The sequence below is a fragment of the Macaca nemestrina genome, chromosome 6 (genome assembly GCF_043159975.1).
Source record: "Macaca nemestrina isolate mMacNem1 chromosome 6, mMacNem.hap1, whole genome shotgun sequence".
Lineage (NCBI taxonomy): Eukaryota > Metazoa > Chordata > Mammalia > Primates > Cercopithecidae > Macaca > Macaca nemestrina.
In genome coordinates this window covers 141973858-141989448 of record NC_092130.1, presented here as the reverse complement: position 1 = coordinate 141989448, position 15591 = coordinate 141973858, and the positions used below count along the sequence as shown (strand labels likewise).

The 15591-nt window shown below is 34.0% G+C and overlaps 1 protein-coding gene across 5 annotated transcripts in view; it reads right to left on the bottom strand.

The window, feature by feature from the left end:
* Nucleotides 1-15591, bottom strand: part of FYB1 (FYN binding protein 1) — a 164566-nt gene that overhangs the window by 23793 nt on the left and 125182 nt on the right. For 3 of the 5 annotated variants that reach the window (XM_011726745.2, XM_011726746.3, XM_011726744.3), the window contains exons 5-12: nucleotides 14437-14456; nucleotides 13850-13884; nucleotides 12794-12914; nucleotides 10012-10171; nucleotides 9365-9506; nucleotides 5744-5766; nucleotides 2818-2884; nucleotides 1166-1303 (exon numbers count right to left, since the gene is read on the bottom strand). In XM_011726745.2, the coding sequence (XP_011725047.1) occupies nucleotides 1166-1303; nucleotides 2818-2884; nucleotides 5744-5766; nucleotides 9365-9506; nucleotides 10012-10171; nucleotides 12794-12914; nucleotides 13850-13884; nucleotides 14437-14456 (706 nt within the window). The remainder of the gene's footprint in view (nucleotides 1-1165; nucleotides 1304-2817; nucleotides 2885-5743; nucleotides 5767-9364; nucleotides 9507-10011; nucleotides 10172-12793; nucleotides 12915-13849; nucleotides 13885-14436; nucleotides 14457-15591) is intronic. The other 2 variants (XM_071098989.1, XM_011726748.3) reach the window with 1 other exon arrangement.

Here is a 15591-nt window from a genome sequence, read left to right as displayed (position 1 = left end):
ACCAGGGAGTGACAGCTTATTAATTAAAGTGATCTGAAATCAGGATTAGGTGGCATTTAGCTGCAACATAAGAAGACCCATGCTTCTATTTTCTGAAATATGACTTCTAAATACACACCACACACACACACACCCCCCACAGAAAGAATGGTGCACAGGACAGAAATGACTGGTTAGAATAGAGTGTGAGGGATCATTAATTCAAATGATCCCAAATCAGATTTGGATAGTATGTAATTGAAGCAGAAAAAAAAACCCTCTCATTTTTCAGTAAGGGTTATATTTGAGTAATGCTGCTCAAGAGAAGAGAAGGTTTCTTGTGTTTTCCTAGAATTTCAAGTGTACTGTGTATTGACTTGTTGCTTTGGGGTTTTACAACCCAATTGGGAATGCTATATGGAATTAACATCTTATAAAGACTTAAGCTAAATGTGGTGAATTCATGAGGTAAATATAAAACAGAAAGATTTTCTTGTACCAGGGAATATGATTAAGATTTTTCAAATTCATATATGTGGAATGTATACTAAAGGGTTATTTTTGGAATGGAATGATAAAAGTTATGCCTTAGATTTTACTTGGACAAACTTAAGATATTTAGAATACTTTTAGTACAGGGAAAATTATTAATATATCATTATAGCGTAACAGAGTTAAAAGTCTTTAATTATTGTATTTAGAAAAAAATTCAAAATTATGTTCTTTATTTCAAACTATTAAAAAAGAGTGTATATTTTGAAGAGTATTCAATATAAAATACTCTGTAGTAAAATGTGGCATTGGAATTGTGAGTTTTCAGATGTAATGCTGTATTTTAAAAGGTCCTACTAAATGGGTGTGTTAGTGTTTGTGTATGACTGTGTGCATGAGCGTGAGAGGGTATGTGTGCACTTATGTGTACATGTGTGTTTTTGCACATTTTTGTGAAGAAAGTAAAATATATCTTTGAACTGCAGGATGATTTCTGAGTACTTGGCCTTCTTTTATGTAACGCATGACCATAAAGGTGACACCATAAACCGGGCTAAGGTGATTAATAGAAAATTGCATTAAGGTGATTTAAGTCTATCAGAATTTGGTTATTGCTTATAGAATATTAGTAGCATTTGATTAAATACATATTAGTGTAGTTATTGTACACTGGATTTGGTTGATTGACTCTTACGATGAACCTTCATTATTGTCTGACTCAGAGACTTTAGGTTTCTCTCGTATACTTTTCTTTTTGTCATCTTTTCCCTTTAACATCTTCAAAATCCCCCAGGACCACGTATTACTCTTCTCTTGAACCTGTAGTGTGGAGCTTTGGAGCATGCAGGCATTGATCAGAATGTAATAATCAGTGGCAAGTGAAGACATTGTGTGGACATTCAGATTCCTTATAATTATACCACATTAATAATTCAGGCAGTAAACAACTCATTTTATTGGACAAAATAGTGTTATTAAGTTTATAGATCGTGGTGATTGAATACCGCTCCTATGAACTTGATCTTTTTTTTCTATTAAATGAGAATTCTCCCACTTTTTAAAATGTGAAGCAAGTCCCTAAGGATTAAGTTTTAAACAACTGGGTGCAGTGGCTCACACCTGTGATCCTGGCACTTTGGGAAGCCAAGGTGGGAGGACTGCTTAAGCCCAGGAGTTTGAAACAAGCTTGGGCAACATAGTGAGACCTCATCTCTACTAAAAATAAAAAACATTAGCTGGGTCCAGTGGTGCACACCTGTGGTCCCAGCTGCTCAGAGGCTGAGGTGGGAGGATTGCTTGAACCTGGGAGTTTGAGGCTACAGTGAGCTATGATCTTACCACTGCACTCTAGCCTGGGCAACAGAGTGAGACCTGGTCTCAAAAAAAAAAAAAAACTTGAGCATCAATTTTGCTTTATTTATGATTAAAATGAAGTAATTAAGAAATCTTAGACTGGGCATGTTGGCTTACGTCTATAATCCCAGCACTTTGGGAGGCTAGGGGAGGCAGATCACCCAAGATCAGAAGTTCGAGACCAGCCTGACCAACATGGAGAAAACCCATCTCTACTAAAAATACAAAATAAGCCAGGTGTGATGGCGCATGCCTGTAAACCCAACCACTTGGGAGGCTGAGGCGGGAGAATCGTTTGAACCTGGGAGGTGGAGGTTGCGGTGAGCCGAGATCGTGCCATTGCATTCTAGCCTGGGCAACCAGAGCAAAACTCAAGTCTCAAAAAAAAAAAAAAAAAAGAAAAAAGAAAGAAACCTTAAACTTTTAAATATGCCATTTAAAATGGAAAAAGCAAATTTATTTTCTTACTGACCTAAAGTATTTTTATTTTTATAAATTGTTATAATTATTATAAATGAGCAGATATTTATTGTTAAGCTAAAAGATTAAGTATTCAATTCTGGTTCTGCCATAGGTAGCATAGGTCTCAATTTATTTGGGTTTCCTATATTATAATCATGTTATTACACAAGGGATAGCCATGCAACTGATAAACTCTTCAGGGACTGTTGTAAAAGTAAATTATTGATCAATAAAGACTTTATTAGAAAAGGCTTAAAAATATCCTCAACACCTGTAATTTATCTTTTTTTTTTTTCATTTCACTTGTTTTGCTATAGTTATTGAGGTTCTTCCAAACAATCAAACATTTTGTTTGAAGTGTGGTGCAATTACACTTCCCGGTTTACAACTGTTGTTAATTAAACATTCAAATCATTTGGGGTAATGTAAGAAAGGACACTATTTTCTGCTTTTTATTTTAACTGGAAATCAAAACTAAATTTCAATGTATATATAATAATTTGCAAAAAGCAGTTCACTGATTATTCTTACCCATCATCAGCATCTTCCTCTTCAATCCCATCATAAATGTCATCATCTGGTGGTGGAGGGAATATCCCTTCATTTGGATTGGAGGAAAACCTTCTGTTAATTTTATAATTTGGTTATGTAATGATCACTCAGGTTTTCATTATAAATCGTCCTTATTTAACTGCAGAGAACATTTCACTTTCATATAAGCCATTTAAATAAAAAAACACTATTTTCCTACTATCCCATAATTACTTACTTTGTTGATCATTTTATAAAGAATTCTTAGGGGTGAAATTACAATAACAAAATGAGGGCTAAGAGGCACTGTGGACTTCAGTTGAAAGGAATGAGGGTACAAAAACATTGGAAAAAGTAAACTTAAATAGGGGATGGAGTTAAATATTTATTGTGGAAAAAGAAGTGAGGAGGTGATATAAATCTAGCTAACTAGTTAATGGTCAGGAGACATTTAGGAAAAGATACTGATCAGGACACAAGTGAAGAAAAGCAGTGGGATGAAAGGTGAATTTGTAAATATTGATGGTGGTTGAAACAGAAAGAAGTGAAAAGTGACTTTTTAAATACACATTTTTGAAAGTTAAACTGTTTGCAGTTTCATTTGTTATTCTACGCTCCTCAGAAGACTTGCTATTTGACAGATATTTACTTAACAATTGTTTATTGAGTAGTTTCTATGTGTAAAAAATATGTAGAATGACCTTGAAATTCGACTTTTAGTATGAGAACTTTTGCACTGCAAGGTGTTAGATCAAATCCCTTATTTTGGTGCTGGGAAATATAGGGGCCATTGAGTTATAGTCAAGGTGACTAGATAGGTTATCATCTAAACAAAAACACTTCTGAAAGTGAAGGAGAATGTTGTTTTTAATTGTGCTCTGATGACTGGCATAAATCAAGACTGTCCTGAACACACTGGAGTGGAGTCACCATATGATCTGTAACAAACTTAAAAGAAAGAAGTGGTTTACTCAGAGTCACTTGGTGGCCAGCTCTAGAATCCAGTTTATTGACTCTCAAGTTAGTGTTCTTTCCATCATATTAAGATCTCTCTCATTATTTGTAAACTAAAGCATTTTTTTCATTAATATACACAAACATGATGGAGACTTATGAAGAAGTTACTCATAAAAGTGCATGGTTTCCCATACTCACATATGAGTATAATTAATATCGTTAAAAGGACCATACTACCCAAATCAATTTACAAATTTAATGTAATCCCTATCAAAATACCAATATCATTTTTCACAGAATAGGAAAAAAACCCCTTAAATTTGTATGCAATAAAAAAGAGCATTAATAGCCAAAGCAATCCTGAGCAAAAAGAATAAAGCTGGAAGCATCACACTCCTTGACTTCAAATTATATTACAGGCTGTTGTAACCGAAACAGCACACCGTTGGTATAAAAACAGAAACAAAAACCAATGAAACAGAATAGAGAACCCAGAAATAAAGCCACATATTTATAGCCAACTGATTTTAGAAAAAGGCACCAAGAGCATACACTGGGGAAAAAAACACCCTCATCAGTAAGTGGTGCTGAGAAAACTGGATATCCATATGTAAAAGAATAAAACTAGGCCCCATGTCTCACCATATACAAAAATCAACTCAAGATGGATTAAGGATTTAAACATAAGACCTAAAAGTATAAAACAACTATAAGAAAACATAGAGAAAACATTCTAAGATATTGGTCTAGGTAGAGATTTCATGACTAACACCCCAAAAGCACAGGCAACAAAAACAAAAATAGACAAATGGGATTATATTAAACTAAAAGCTTCTGTACGGCAAAGCAAACAATCAACAGAGTGAATGGGAGAAAACATTTGCAAACTATTCATCCCCAAAGGGATGAATATTCAGAATATACAAAAACTCAATCAACTCAACAGCAAAATTCCCAAACAATCCCATATAAAGGCAGGCAAAGGATCTAAAAAGACATTTCTCAAAAGAAGACATACAAATGGCCAACAGGTATATGATAAAATGCTCAACATCACTAATCATCAGGGAAATGCAAATCAAAACCACAATGAGATATTATCTTACCCCAATTAGAATGGCTGTTATCAAAAAGAAAAATAATAACAGATGCTGGCGAGGATGTGGAAAAACAGAAACTCATACTGTCGGTGGGAATATATATTCATACAGTCATTATGGAAAACATTATGGAGATTTTTCAAAAAAAAACTAAAAATAGAACTATCATGCAATCCAGCAATCTCACTACTGGATATTTTTCTGAACGAAAGGGAATCAGTATATTAAATGGATATCTGCACCCCCAAGTTTATTGCAGCACTATTCACAGTAGCAAAGATATAGAATCAACCTAATTATCATTGGATGAATGGATAAAGAAAGTTTGGTCTATACACCATGAAATACTCTTTGGTCATAAAAAAGAATGAAATCATGTCATTTGCAGCAACATGGATGAAGCTGGAGGTCATATTAAGTGGAATAAGTCAGATATAGAAAGACAAATACTGCATGTACTCACACATATGTGGGAGCTAAAAAAGTTTATTTCATGGAAGTGGAGAGTAGTGATTGTTACCAGAGGCTGAAAGGGATGTAAAAATGTGTTTGAGGGACATGAAGAGAGATTGGTGAATGGGTACAAGCATACGGTTAGATAGAAGGAATAAGTTCTAATGCTTAATAGTAGAGTAGGGTGACTATAATTAACAACAATACATTATACATTTCAAAATAGCCAGAAATGAGAACTCGAAATGTTCTCAACACATAAAAATGATAAATGCTCATGATGATGGATAGCCTAAATACACTGACTTGAACAATACCCATTCTATGCATGTAACAAAATAACACATGTTCTCCATAAATACATGCCAATATATGTATCAATTGTAAAACATCATTTTAAGAAGTGTGTGGCTTACCTCCACTTCCACTCTGACTGTGGCTAGAAAAAAAACCCAGAAATATGAAGTTAATCTATGAATTACTTAGCTAGGAAGAAGACAGGTACATATTCTGATCAGTTATTCAAAAGAGAAATAACATTCCAGTTGAAAGTTCTTAGAATGTTGTATATGAAGAGGAAAAAACCTTTCTTATCATCAGAGATGGGTAATTACAAGGCAAAAAAACAAACAAAAACAAGAATTAAGTTAATTATAATGCTACATATGATATACAAAATGATGATATTGTTTGCTTTTGATATTTTTCTATGAGGTTGTTTTCAGATGATACATTATTACATCATTCACTAGATGGACCATTAAAACAAGCCCCAAGGGTATTATTATTCCATGAGTCACATAGCACAATTATCATTGTGTTAAATTAAATTATCTTTCAATATATTTTGACCATAGCATTTTACTCTTAGTCTAATAGCAGTCATTTTTCTTTAAAGGGAGAACTCAAAAACTTGAATTCTCATTCAGGGGGCTTTTATTTGGTATGACTGCTGACTCTCTAAATCCAGATTGCCTATGTTTCTTATTTAGTTTCATATCATTATATATTTTCTCTATTTTAGCATTTATGTTATAATTGTCTCTTTTCCTGCCTATATCTCCCACTAAAATGTGATTTCTGTGAGATCAAAGGAAATGTAGACTGTGAGAATGGAAAAAATCCCAGAAGTCATCTCTTCAATTCCTTCATTATACAGAAAAGAAACCAGGCTCTGAGAAATTAAGTGACTTGACTACACCCACTTTTACATCTAGCTGCACTTACTATACCCCCAGTTTTCCACGTTGGTTAATCTGCCAGCAACAGATAACAGTTTAATGTTAGTGTCTTAGAGGACAATTATATAGTACTCATATCTGATTTCCTAACGTTAAAAGTAAGTGAAATTGATCTGATGCAGATCTCCTGTTAAATTTGAAATAAAAACATAAAGTTGCTGTCAGGAACTCTGTAGGAAAACATGCTGTAAATGTCTTCCTATATGAATAAGGAACTGCTTTTTGAAGAAGTTGCAGTACACTCTCGCTTGCTTATGTACCATTTTGACATTTATTTTTCCTGACTCTTCCCTCTGAGCTTGATGCATGAAGCAGGCAGTTGGAATTATGCGAAGAGCTGCATTCTGCTTGGCTGCCACTCTTGGCAGATACTTTTCATCTTGGATTTTTATACCAATTTCCAAAGAACAGGGTTGTTGGAATAAGGAGCAAAGCTCCTGTTTTATTTCATGTCTAGAGCAATTATTCAATTTCCTAAAATGGTCGTTTAGAATGTATAATATTTGACGAAGTGAAGAAGAGGTAGAAGGAGCAGGGCATGACAGGAGAGGAGAGGGAGAGAGATGTATATATGAAAGGAAGAAGGTTTGCTATGAAATGGTAGAAGGGTATTTGCATTTGCAATTCCCTTTTCTTCAATGTTTCATATTCGCTGTAGATACTGCTTTAGTGGAGAAGAAAAAGAGAAGGACAGCTGTCAGGGGCTGTGCTTTGAAGCCTCAAGTCTGCTCCCTGAGTTTGAAGCACTCACAGCCATTGCTCTTCACTCTAGGGAATCAGGAAAGAGCCAGTAGAGTGCCTGAGTCAGGAGTCATGAGCAGGAGGGAGAAGATGATGCCTTCTCTTCCTCTTCTTGCCAGGGCAAGCTGCCGGCTACACTCAGCATCTTCCCTTTTTCTAAGAACAAAGCATGTTCTGTTATGAGATCTCTGCCAGCAGCAGCTGCAGTTTCAAAAATAAAACATGTATAGAAATGGCTTCTTCTTTAATTTTCTTATTAAGGGTGCATAAGAAGGGCTAGATGCTAGTAAATATTGTGGAGCTATACTCATTTAAGATACTGAGCATTAAAACCATACAACTCTTCTAACTTCCTGCTTTTACTAAATATAAGATTCTTTTTTTGTTACATGTTTACTAAAGTAGAGCAGGTTTTTAGAGTTATGGTATGTATGGATTCAATAAAATGGGAAAAGGTGATAATGCTAGTTTTGGGAAATAGTCACCCAATATGGTTAAACAAAGTTTCATTTTAAGAATATCATTTTTTCCTGGTTTTATTATTTTTTCTTGAGTATGCACAACAGTGTAAATACGCGTTCATTAATGTAACTGGAATTCTTTCACCAAAAATTAAGGAAATGTGCTTTTTGAAAAACAAACAAAAGGCACATGCAAAGTATATACATTGGTAATATACTTGACATACTTATGAAAATTCTGGAAGTTATAGAATATGACAATTTGGAACTTCATCTGACCCGAAAACTGGCATTTACAGATTCACACTAGGTTGATGTTTTACTAAAGTCAATTAATGATCTCCAAACTCTAGTGTATGCATTGTATATTTTGGTATATGTTGCATAATTTATGTTTAGAACATGGTAAGAAGCCATAGCAGACTATAATTCATTTTAGAAAGACAAAACTGCTAGAACGTGGCATAACAAGTTTAATTGATACTCTGATATAAAAGATCATAAGAGGAATATTTAATTCTTCATGTGCTTTTTCAGTGTATTACTAATTTGGAGTTTTAGAAATGGCTGACAGTGAAGATTGCTTCCTTTGGAATTTGAGTTTTGAAGAATGCAGACACAGTTTTACCCAGGTGAAGAGCTAGCACAGGTTATGTATTTTAGGATCACAATGGGGGTTTCCTAGTTTTACAAGGGGGTCATCAAAAAAATAAAAATTCTGAACTGGACTAGAGATTTTCCTTCTTTTTTCCTTTCAACTTGAGGGGATTATGGCTTTAACTGAAAATGGAAGTATTGGAGGAAAGAAAGAATGAATGGAGAAAGGGAACAGAAAAGTACAAAAGAGACAAAAGAATGACAAAAATAAGAGCTGGAACAAAAAGAAGAAGAGGAGAGATGGAGAGAGAAAGGAAGCAGAAGACTGAGAAAGGAAAGAAGAGAAGGAGAGGTACAAGGGAGGCATGGCCAATCTCTTCTCATTGGTCCTCCAGAAAAGATGTTCTATTCTGTTCCTCTATACCAGGAAGGTGTTCCCATAATTCTTGAAGTGAAGATCATTTTAATCTAGTGAAATGGGCCATGGAAAGTTAGACCCTTAATTGATACCTAGGGATCATTAAAAAAAAAACAGAGTTTTTACTTTTAAAGAGCAAACTGAGGTTACCATAAAAATCATTTTTTGTCATATTTTCAAAAAATAACAAATATATTTAGAATCAGAGATCTATGAGAAAAAATGGGCTAAATTTTATATTTTATGCTTCATATTTTACCAAATCATATTTCTATTAGGCATATCCCTAAAATCAAGTCATAATGAACATTATAAAAGTGTTTTAGAATGACAACACATTTTACAAGATCTGGCAAATGGCCCACTATATTTCAAGTAGCATTTGATGCATATAATCAAAAGAAAGACTATAGAGTTTCAAATGACCTTTCACTCATGTTGGGGTTATTTTAAGTGGTCATTTAGTTTAGTGATAGAGAGCAGTAGGAGTTATGGAGGGTAAAATTCTAGGATCTTAATATACAAAATTTCTGACAAGGAGACAGTTTGATCTGTTCTACAATATGCACTTGCACGTACCTGCTAATATTATCCTGCTCTGCAACATCATCATATACTTCTTGGTCATCTTCAATAGGTCTTGACGGGGCACCAAGAGAGTCTTTTTTCAGTTTCAAAGAATCATAGTCAATCTCTACAGCAGTTGTTTTAATATAGCCATCTACCAAAAAGGGAAAGGTTTATGTTCAGGCAACTGTAGTTTAAATATTTTAAAGTTGTGAATAAAATATCGATTGCACATTTGCTCTTTAAACTTTCCCCTGATTTATTTTCTTGTAGTTCTGATTTGTAGACCTCCCAGGTAGACCCACATTTTACTGTACTCTGTCAAAGTCTAATCCTGTTGTAGTTTAATGTAAGCCTACCTTCTATTTTAAATATTCTAAAGTGATTCACATGAAGCATTTTTTCTTTTTAACATCAATGAAAAACCTAATGCTGTTTGTTCCTCCTGGAATAATATAAAACTTTACATTGTTTCCCACAATGAAGATAACAGATGAGGTGAAGACGGAACTATACCTGCCATTTAACATTTTCCTCCCTTTGTCCACTCTGTAAAGTACTCCGAACTTGGTGCCTATGAGGAGTTCTGGAGGAACATGCACATTGAATATTGCCTCACAAAGAAAACACTTTGAAGCCATAGAAAAATTTGCACTCACATGAACCCCTGGCTGTTCTGCCCAGCCATTTTCCTTCTGGGTTGTCTGTGATACGGATGATTTCAATTTGCTCTCCTTGCTTGAAGCTCAGTTCATTCTTTCCTCCTTTGACATCACAACAAGCTTTTGCAAGATGGATGACTTGAATAGGGCCTGTTAGCTGCAAAGAGAAAACAATAATCAGAAAAGATTTCCTTATAATTTAGAAAATCTTCAAGGAATGCAATTTTGAAAGATACTAAATCTACAACTTGTGAACCTACCTATAACCAACATTTACAGGGTTTAACTAGAAATTGGGGGCTGGGCGCAGTGGCTCAAGCCTGTAATCCCAGCACTTTGGGAGGCCGAGACGGGCGGATCACAAGGTCAGGAGATCAAGACCATCCTGGCTAACGCGGTGAAACCCCGTCTCTACTAAAAAATACAAAAAACTAGCCGGGCGAGGTGGCGGGTGCCTGTAGTCCCAGCTACTCGGGAGGCTGAGGCAGGAGAATGGCATAAACCCGGGAGGCAGAGCTTGCAGTGAGCTGAGATCCGGCCACTGCACTCCAGTCTGGGCGACAGAGCAAGACTCCGTCTCAAAAAAAAAAAAAAAAAAAAAAAAAAAGAAAAGAAATTGAGGGTGAATGCTTTTCTTACAGGAGGGGTTAGGAAAAAATTACAGGGGCCAAGCAGGACCAGTTAAGGACAGGTGAATATGTGCATGGGGTCAGGAGAGTGAGGCAGGGATCTGTTGGCCTAGGAATTCTGCAAGAGGCCTGTAAAGGCAGCCCCCAATAACTGAATAGCACTTATGTACAACAATCCATGCTGTGTGCTACGTGTCTTTATGGAATATGCCAGGATTCCATTTGGAAGATGGAGTTTTTTCCCCTTTCATTGTTTGTAAAATTGAAGCAGACATTACCTGCTGTAAACAAGACAAAATTTCAGAAATGAGCTTGCAAATCAAAAAATAGCAAGCAAATGTTACATGAGGTCTTTAAAATTAATATTCTGAATAGTATGGTGGCTTATTGATAGAAGGGTAATGATCTTGGTTAGACCATGAATCCCATATTCTTAATTTTCTAATCCTAAATTGGTGTCTTTTCAACAGAATTTCTTGAATCTTTTGATATGCAAATATGCAAATATGCATTACGACTTTTGAAGAAGCTCTACCTTTAATTTATTGAATTTATGATGACATTAATTATAAACATATATCATTATCATGTACCACTAAGAAATAAAGAAAAGAATGTAAGTTAAATTATGATATGCCATGATGCTGATGAGGCTCAGTTCTCATATTTATTTAATTTTTTTTTTTTTTTACCTATTATGTATTATCATCTTGTGAAAGGAATATAGGTGGTGAAGTCCTAGTCTTGACAGACTTTTAAGTTCATATTTAATGGTATGATTTCCATACCCTATCTTTTCTCACTAAAAATATTATTTGAATGAATGAGTGAAATAATGTAAAGCTGATTTCTCCAAAAGAAACATATGGAAAAACTTCACATAATTCCTTTAAATCTACAAACAAGCTCTCCATGGAAAGTATGCTATAAAGATTTTTCATAAATTAACTGAAATTATTTTTTCCCTTGAAAATATAAACATTGGTAGTCATGCATTCTGTGTAAGTAAAATGTTCTAATATTAATACTGTAATCATAATTTTACTTATATATAGCGAGCTTTTTCAAAATCAAATGAGAATCTTATGATACAGTGCCTGCTATGCATTATTTTAGTTCCGTAACACACTTTCTGGAGTAGTATCATTTATTCTCCCTTAAAAGATTAAGCATCAGTGGCTCAGAAAAGTTAAGTGATAAGCCCAAGATTACATAACTTGTATGTACCACTGGAATTTGAATCAGTTCGTCTAACTGACTTAATGCTATATGTTTTCCTTGCACCATGCTTTGAACCTTTGCTTTAATACAATAAATATTCTGGGAAGTTATATATAAATCATTTTTTAAAAATTTGAGCCACATATTAAATGCTCCAGAGAAATAAATATTTAAAGAAAGCATACTGTGAATTCTTTTTGAAAGAATAATTTTGTAATTCAGATAATCACCCTAAATATGTCTGACATGCCAGACCCATGCCAGATGAGCCATGTCATCAAAGATAGTGTAGCCAGGAGAAAATAGCCCATGAGTGTAGCGTTTACTGGTGGTAGTAATGGTAGAAAACACACAATTACCAGAGATCAGAGAATAGAGGGGTCAGAATCCACATAGACAAAGAGGGATGAGAAACAGCAGGTATCAGAAGTCAGCATGTACACAGACTTAAAATAAAGGCAATAATGTAACTCATGTTTAGATACTAGCAATTAGAGTAGCTGATGGAAATCTTATTCTGAGACAGGTCTGGTTCACCCTGGAGACACCTGTGTCCAATATCCCACTATAATACATACCATAGGGATATTTATGTGTGTGATGCTAATTCATAGTATAAGCAGGCTAATATGAAATGCATTATGGGGAGAGCCAAGATGGGTCTGAAAAAGTAAATATTCATTCACTCAATCCACATAAATTTCCTGGGTGCCCACTAATTATGAACCACCATATTTTTAAAAATTTTATTATATTAGTTAAGGGATAAGATGGTGTATTGGACAAAAAAGTACTTTTATGAAGATAATTACTCTTTAGAAAACAATGAGTAATTCTTCAACTATGTAAGGTTTCAAGAATGGTACCCCTTTTGTGTGAAAGGTATAAAAAGATGTCATTCTTTCACCCATTAGCAAGCAAGCCCTTACTTTAAATTTCTTCTTTATTTCTTGTTCTTTCTTTTCTTTCTCTTTCTGTTCCTTTTTCTCCAGCTCTAACCTCTTCTTTTCCTCCTTTTCTCTTTTCTTCTCTCTTTCTTTGGATGCTTCTCTGTGAATAAAAATTGTTAGGTTGTTTTCGCATCTGCAGGTGTTGATGTGTCAGAACTCCCTACCTAGAAGTTTCTACTCATAGCAGAAAAGGTGGTATCTGAAGTACAGATAAAGGTAAAAAGGCAAAGGTTCTCAAAATCCAGAATGTGTGAGATTATTTTTAAAACCAGTAGGAGGCACACAGCTGAGGATATCTTCCAAAGGCTCTGCTTTCCCTGACAACTTGTGCCAACAAGTGGAAGCTACCATTTATAAAGGCCCCATTCTTGCTGTATGTTCGCATAAATAGAATTTGTCTCTTTTTCTCTCTTTCATATGCACCTGTGCCTGTGCATTCACAGGTACACATGCAAACCTTGGCTCTGAAACTTGAGTCAGAGTTAGTTGAATAAACACCGGGTAGAGAAAATTAAGGTATCTGAGATCAACATATGATAAAGTAAGATAATATATTCATTTCTACTTTCACCCACTTTCCAAGAAATTTCTTTTCCAAGAAACTTCTTTTTTTAACATCTTTCCACTTTAGCAGCTGACACTTTGGCATCTGGGCGCCATGATAAATTATTTTTCATAGCACCCCTGTGGGTGGAGCTCTGTTCAGGTGAAGAAGGCGTAATGTAAATGAACTCATCTGCACAAGGATACACTAAGAGTAAGAAATCAGATTTCTGTCTTTGATTTCCTGACTGTGGTTTATCTCATAGGCACTTCTCTGGCCTCTCATACAACAGCTTTTTAACAGAGTTCTTCGTAGAACTCTTAGAGAACTAAATAATTTTTGGTCCTTTAAATTGAAATAAAAGTTATATGACAGTCATTTGAAAAAAATCAAGCTTCCCTCCTAGTGTTGTTATGTATCCACTATCCCTCATACAAAACATTGTATTCATCTTTGAAGAAAACTGCCATGGTAAAAAGTGTAATTCATACATGTCTTCATATGTTTCTCCTTCACTCTCTTGTTCCTGTAAAGAAAAATATTGATAATGATTAATTTTTGTTATTTAAAAAGTTAACACACATATATTACATTGCTTAGACTTAAAATAAAGGCAAGAATGTAAATTTTTTATAATTTGAACCACGTATTAAATGGTCCAGAGGAATAAATACTTAAAGGAACCATACTATGAATTATTTTTGAAAGAATAATTCAAATACTCAGTAAAACAACTTGCATTGTATGTAAGTTTGGCTTGTTTAAAATATTTTTTTTCTCCTTAGAAATAGACTGGGAAAGCAAAAACAAAAAGATTTCCTTTTCTATCTTGCTATATAAATCAGACGTGTAGTCAGACTTAAGTTTATGTTCAGCACTACAGCATTATAATGAGTCAGTGTGATGATTGGTGTGTAACGTCTTAAGCATTTTAGATGAAATAAGATTAGAAATGGAAAACTATCATTACTCATAAGAATTTTCATCTGTTTGGTTTGTACCAATATGGAGTGAATCATAATACTTGTGAAATATTCTAATTATATCAGTATAATATAAGAAGAGAGAAAAATCTGACCTCATCTAGGTTTCCAGCACCTAAAATATTAAAAAAAAAATTTTAATAAATTTGTAATAAGGAAGCACTTTAATGTAAGATTATTGGATATAATATAATGATATTCAAAATAGTTCATAATCTAACAGAACTTAATGCTTTATCAAAGATACAGAAATAGAAAATAAAATATGTACTTTAGATCTTTACTATGGCTTTTATTTGATGATGGTGACTTAATTATAAAATCATTTAATTGGCTTTCATCAAATAATGCAAAGGCCAATAAATAATTAATACACTATTACCTTTATGCGCTTGTATGGAACAAGGTATAAAAAAGGTCACTGTTTCACACCTTTTTACTTATTAGTTCCCAAGGATTTGTTTTTATGTATCAAACAAATCAAGTTAATTGGATTTAAAAAAATTAATACTCAAGAGTTCAGTGTAATATCAAAACTAATTACTGAATATTGAAACACAATCCAATATCAAGAGGAATAATATAATAATATTAATAATAAAAACAGTGTGGTGTTTGTATAAGAACAGGCAAATAGACCAATGTAATAGAGCAGAAAATTCAGTGACATACACAAATGTACATAAACAGGCCCATAATATACACATACACACACATAGAGCTGATATAATATAAAGGTAGCACTCTAAATTAATGAGAAAATGATGGATTGTTTAGAGGACAGCAAAGAGAAAACTGGCTCCATGCATGAGGCAATCCTGGATTTCTACTAACTCCTCAAAGGGAACTGCAAAGAGATCAAAGACCTAAATATATTCATGTGATAAAGTCTACAGGAAAAAAATGAGAATATTCTTATTTTCCAGGAAAAAGGATTTCTTAATAGCATAAATGACAAGGCAAAATTAATACATTTGATTATATCAAAATTTATTTACATTCAATGAAGGACAGCATGGGCTAAGTTAATAGATAACTGACCGAATGGGAGAAGATATTTGCAGTGTTGGAAATTAACATGACATTAATGTCTGAAATATAAAGGAACTCCTACAAGTCAACTAGAAAAATATACCACTTCCAAGAAAAAAATGGTCAAAAGGTAGAAACTGGCAACTTACAGAAGAAGAAACCACAAAGGCTTATAAGCAAATAAAGTGCTCAAACTCAAGAGTAAGCAGAGATATAGA